The sequence below is a fragment of the Cydia splendana genome, chromosome 12 (assembly GCF_910591565.1).
Source record: "Cydia splendana chromosome 12, ilCydSple1.2, whole genome shotgun sequence".
Taxonomy (NCBI): Eukaryota; Metazoa; Arthropoda; class Insecta; order Lepidoptera; family Tortricidae; genus Cydia; species Cydia splendana.
This window is the reverse complement of record NC_085971.1, coordinates 9,712,529-9,717,421: the sequence shown is the minus strand read 5'-3', so window position 1 is coordinate 9,717,421 and position 4,893 is coordinate 9,712,529. Positions and strand designations below refer to the sequence as shown.

Sequence of the window (4,893 nt, the reverse complement as noted above, 5' to 3'; positions counted from 1 at the left end):
ACCAGCTATAGCTAAGTACTTTTGTTAGAAATTCCTGTATGAGTATGACTTATAAAGATTTCTTTTTATATTTAGTAAAAATATCCCATCACATTTATTATTTCACCCTATGTTTTTAAGCTTAGGAATTGTAAGGTAACCATTGTGACCAAGTACACTAGTTTATTTATTTATTGATTATTTGAGGAAGAATTATCGATGTCAATAGAAATCTTGATAGGTAGTTACTCCAACAATGTCGATGAATTATACTAATCTATCATCGTATCTTGAGCCCAGACAGACTAAATGCGTACTCTGAATGTACGAGTAAGTAACCTAGATCGTTTGAGAACGAACAGATTAACATGCAAATGATATCCTATTTCGTAGACTAAATTGTTTTTGACAGTTGGTTATTAGATTCCAACGTACGCCGCCCGCCTACGCCTTATTATTGTTAAAGTACCATTTTATGACGCAATAATTAGTAGAATTAAATTAATAGTTTATAACGACACGGACAATTCAATATCCTTTACTCGGATGTATTTGTATCAACACTGAACTGGGGATAAAAAATTGATAGGTATACTTTGTTCGACCAAATGTTGTGCACTTATTATAACTTATTCGTATACTGTAAAATTTTGACATAATGTGTCAAGTTACACATATACTTTTTCTACACTTTTATGAAAAAAAAATGCTCAAATGTAACAAAGCTGACGGAAAATAATAAATATATATAGGTAATAACAGAACATATCTACTATCCAATTTTGCGTAATAGTAAGTTCTGATTTTCACAAAGCAAAATAAAAATATCAAAATGCAGACATATTTGTATCCCAGTTTACTAAATGGGATCACTCTATCTGGAGCTCATTCCACTTTTGTGAATAATGTCACTCGACTAAACAAATATGCAAAATTACTTGGCGATGGCATCATGTTTCTAATGAAATAACGCGACATCCAAAACTCCGAGTAGTTTATTAAATACTTATTTTGTTTTTTAAGAATAGTAAAGATTCAAAAAATTTGTAGGTACCTAATAAATGCAAGTGGGAAACCTACTTACACGGTAGTCCTGCCTTGTTTCTTAAGGTTTTGTAGTCACCTAGAAACCCTTATAGTTTCGCTTTTTGATGATTCTGGCGGCTAGAGGTTCCCACATGGCGCACCTCTAGAACGATCATGGCAGCTCAGGGTACCAAACGGAGTGTAGTATGCGGTATACACTTCATGCGGTTTTTTTTAACTACTTTCAAAACACAGACTACCAACGTGACAATGCATTGCATAATGCCAGTATTATTTTAGTAGTAGAGCACAAATTCTATATAAAAACCACAAGTCTTCAAAAGATAAAGATAAAGATATCATCATTTGCATTGTTGCATATTCGCAGAATAAAATATTTAATAAAATAACCAAGCGAACAAAGTATAGTTTCACGCTATTAGAGCGTATGATTTATACGAGCAAGCAACCCGGAACCGATAACTATAGCATGATTAATTATTTGTACTGGTCGCGCCCGAGTGACCGCCGAGCGCCGACGCAGGCTTTGGCGCGTGCGTGATAGTCGCTACCGCTCACCGCTGTCTCTACAAACAACGCATTAACTATGTATGGCTTAGGTACAATACCTTACAATAAAAATACTCTTTATTGCACACCTCATTAAAAGAAAACAATACAAAAGAAAACAGAAATACAAGCAGAAGTAAATAACAGGCAGTCTTAATCACTAAAAAGCGATCTCTTCCAGACAACCTTTGGGTAGCGGAAATTAACAAATTTACGTATGTCAGTAGGTGTTGCAAATGCAATGAAAGAAACTACTTAAGTACTAACCCCCTTATTCATAAACGTTTACTAAAGTTGACAAGCCGATAATAATCGTTTGTCCCTCTCCATCATACCAATACGTCGGAAAGGGACAAACGATTATTATCGGCTTGTCAACTTTAGGAAACGTTTATGAATAAGGGGTTACTACGTAAGATGTAAAATAAGAATCTACTCGTAAATATGTTGACAAGAATATCCTACAAATCATAATATATCAATAATAGATGTAGCCAACCCCATTACAATTAGATGGCAACAGGTGGTCTTATCGCTAAGAAGCAATCTCTTAAAGTTATATGGGTAATTAAGAACTAATGAATGAAATAAAATAGGTGAAATTAAGAAGTATAAGGTAGATATAAGATAGATACTCTCGTGACGACAATAGAAGTTCGAGGGCAAATTCATAACTTATAACAAAACAAGTTAGATTTGTAAGTTCTACTGAAGGTAATTATTTAATTAGGTACCTTAAGCGTTTCACTGACAGTTATAAAAAAATGTATTCACTTCTTCTTTGCGGTATTTAGGTCCTATAATGGTTGCTAAGCTTACTTAATTTACGTAAACTTTTGGTATCTAATTGGATAACTCTACGTGTGTAAATGTAAGTGTAAATTTCATTCGATAGCGTGGCGTGACTTAAGCGGGCCACTGACGAGCCTTCCAAATGGATGCCGTTACAATGGATTCATCCAAATGGACGGCATCCTAATATTAAACATTGTACGTTTTTGACATTCACGAACCGATTTTGGATTGCAGCCACGCTATTTGGACTGTTGGAAGGCTCGTCAGTGGCCACCTTTACGCGTTTGCATTAAGTGTCATTTGTATGGGATTTTGAGTTTCCAAAACGTAGCATGGCGGGATGTTCAAAATCCCATACAAAATGAGACAACGCAAACGCGTACCTCCGTCACGTTATCGAATGGGTTCTGATTCATCAAGAAAACGAAACGTAAGTTTGGACTAATACAATGTATGATTTAAGATGTTATATTTAAATAAGAACTTTTGTAGCGCCGAGCGTGTATTGATGTCCTTTACGGAGTCCTATCTTGACAAAAAAAATGTTTTTTTTTGTTAGAAATGACTATAACTTAGAAAGGTTTTTTTAACATAAAAATAAATAACTGTGTATAATAAAGTACACGTTAATTAACACTTACACGCTAACAATTTTATGATATACATATTTACACACCCACGCATAACGATAAATCATGGCAGTTAATTAATTAATAAAACAATTCAGTCAAAATTATAAAATTAATAGCATCATGGTTCATCGTCGTCGCGCACTACATACGTCGACCGCGAAATGCCTCCACTCCGACTGGCGCATACGCACTCTCCGAGGTCACACTCCAATTTGACAACTGACATTGTTCTAGGTGATTTTATTTTGAACCGAATTCGCCTTACGTTTAATTGTATCCGGTCAGTATAAAAACGGCGGAGGGCAAGTCAAATGTATCAGTCGACCGACAGGGTTTGAAGTGATCTTTGTTCGCCAGTTAATACACAGACCACGGAAAAAATGAAACCGATGGTGGTGCTGTTCGCTCTCGCCTCTGTGGCTTGCGGGTCGCTGCTGCCGCTGGCGCAGCCGCCGCACCACCCCGCGCTGGTGCTGGACCCGCACGGCCGCCCGCTGGACACCGCTGAGGTCATCGGCGCCCGCGCCCTGCACCTGCAGGCCAAGGCTCTGGAGCACCACGCACCCCTCGTGCACGCCGTCGCGCCCTACGCCCACTCCGTCGTGGCCCCTGCTGTGGTCGCCCACGCCCTGCCCGCCGCCGTCTCGCACCAGTCCCGCGTCGACGTGCACTCCAGCCCCGCCGTCGTCGCCCACGCTCCCTTGGTCACCGCTCACGCCGCGCCTCTGCTCGGATACTCCGCACACGGTTTGGCCGCCCATGGCCTCGCTGGACACGGACACTGGCTGAAGAAGCGTTCCCTCGGACACTACGCTCTGGCTGCCCCCATCGTCGCCCACGCGCCCGTTGCCACCTCCCACCAGTCTCGTGTGGATGTCATCTCTAGCCCCGCCGTCGTGTCCCACGCCGTGCACGCTGCGCCCGTGCTTGCTCACGCCGTGCACGCCGCCCCGGTCGTCGCTCACGCCATCGCTCCTTCCGCCGTGTCCCACCAGTCCCGCGTGGACGTCCACAGCAGCCCAGCCGTGATCTCACACGCCGCCTACGCTCCCATCGCCCACAGCGTGCTCGCCGCTCCCCTGGCGCACTCGGGACTTCTCCACGCTGCCCCCCTGCACCACTCTGCCCATCTCGCTCACTCCAGCCCCCTTGTTCACGCGTGGTGAAAAGCGAAACTGGCGAACACCAAATAATTTAAAAAAAAATTAAAAAATAAATTATGTGAATACTATCGATATTTTGTTTAACTTTGAATTTGTTGCTTACTTATGTCCACTTAAATATGACAGCTAAAAAAACATTATGTACAGTCAGTTCCCTAACATAAATATCCACTTTTCTTTAGAACTAATATGGTAAAGTTACTTATGTTGGGGCACTTAGTCACTGTACGACTCGAGTACTCATTAATAAACTAAAATCAAAATACTTAAATTGATCTAAATACATAAAGTTGAAGATTAAATTAGTACGTTACGAAAAAAGTGTGAAAAGTAGGAAATTGGCAACGAGTGGCGATAAATTGAAACACGACCGAAGAGAGTGTTTTAACCCTTAAACAGGCCTCACGCATTTTTTAATTGTGATTACAGATTCGGGTAGCTAATAGCGTTAAAAGAAAAGTCATTTCTTGTTTTATTTTTATTATCATTAATCCAATAAAAAACCCTGGTGGTTTTTATATGCCCACTGCCCGTTAAAAATGGTGCTACGTGGTACATATATGGCCACTGCCTTGTTAGCTACAGAGAGTAGTTTTAAGGGTAAGTCATGTGCATGTCACATTTTTACTTGCGTCACAAAATACACTAACTGCCAGCACTTGCTTGGCTCACGCGGATGTCGTGGCTCGTAAAACTAACCGTTGAATAAATATTTAATTTAAAAACCA

At 40.5% G+C, this 4,893-nt stretch overlaps 1 protein-coding gene across 1 annotated transcript; it reads left to right on the top strand.

The window, feature by feature from the left end:
- The first annotated feature begins 3,311 nt into the window (after window positions 1-3,311).
- LOC134795544 (larval/pupal cuticle protein H1C-like) lies at window positions 3,312-4,218 on the top strand. Its single transcript, XM_063767435.1, has one exon. The coding sequence runs from the start codon at window positions 3,383-3,385 to the stop codon at window positions 4,166-4,168; it is 786 nt and encodes a 261-aa protein (XP_063623505.1). The 5' UTR covers window positions 3,312-3,382; the 3' UTR covers window positions 4,169-4,218.
- Window positions 4,219-4,893: the final 675 nt, after the last annotated feature.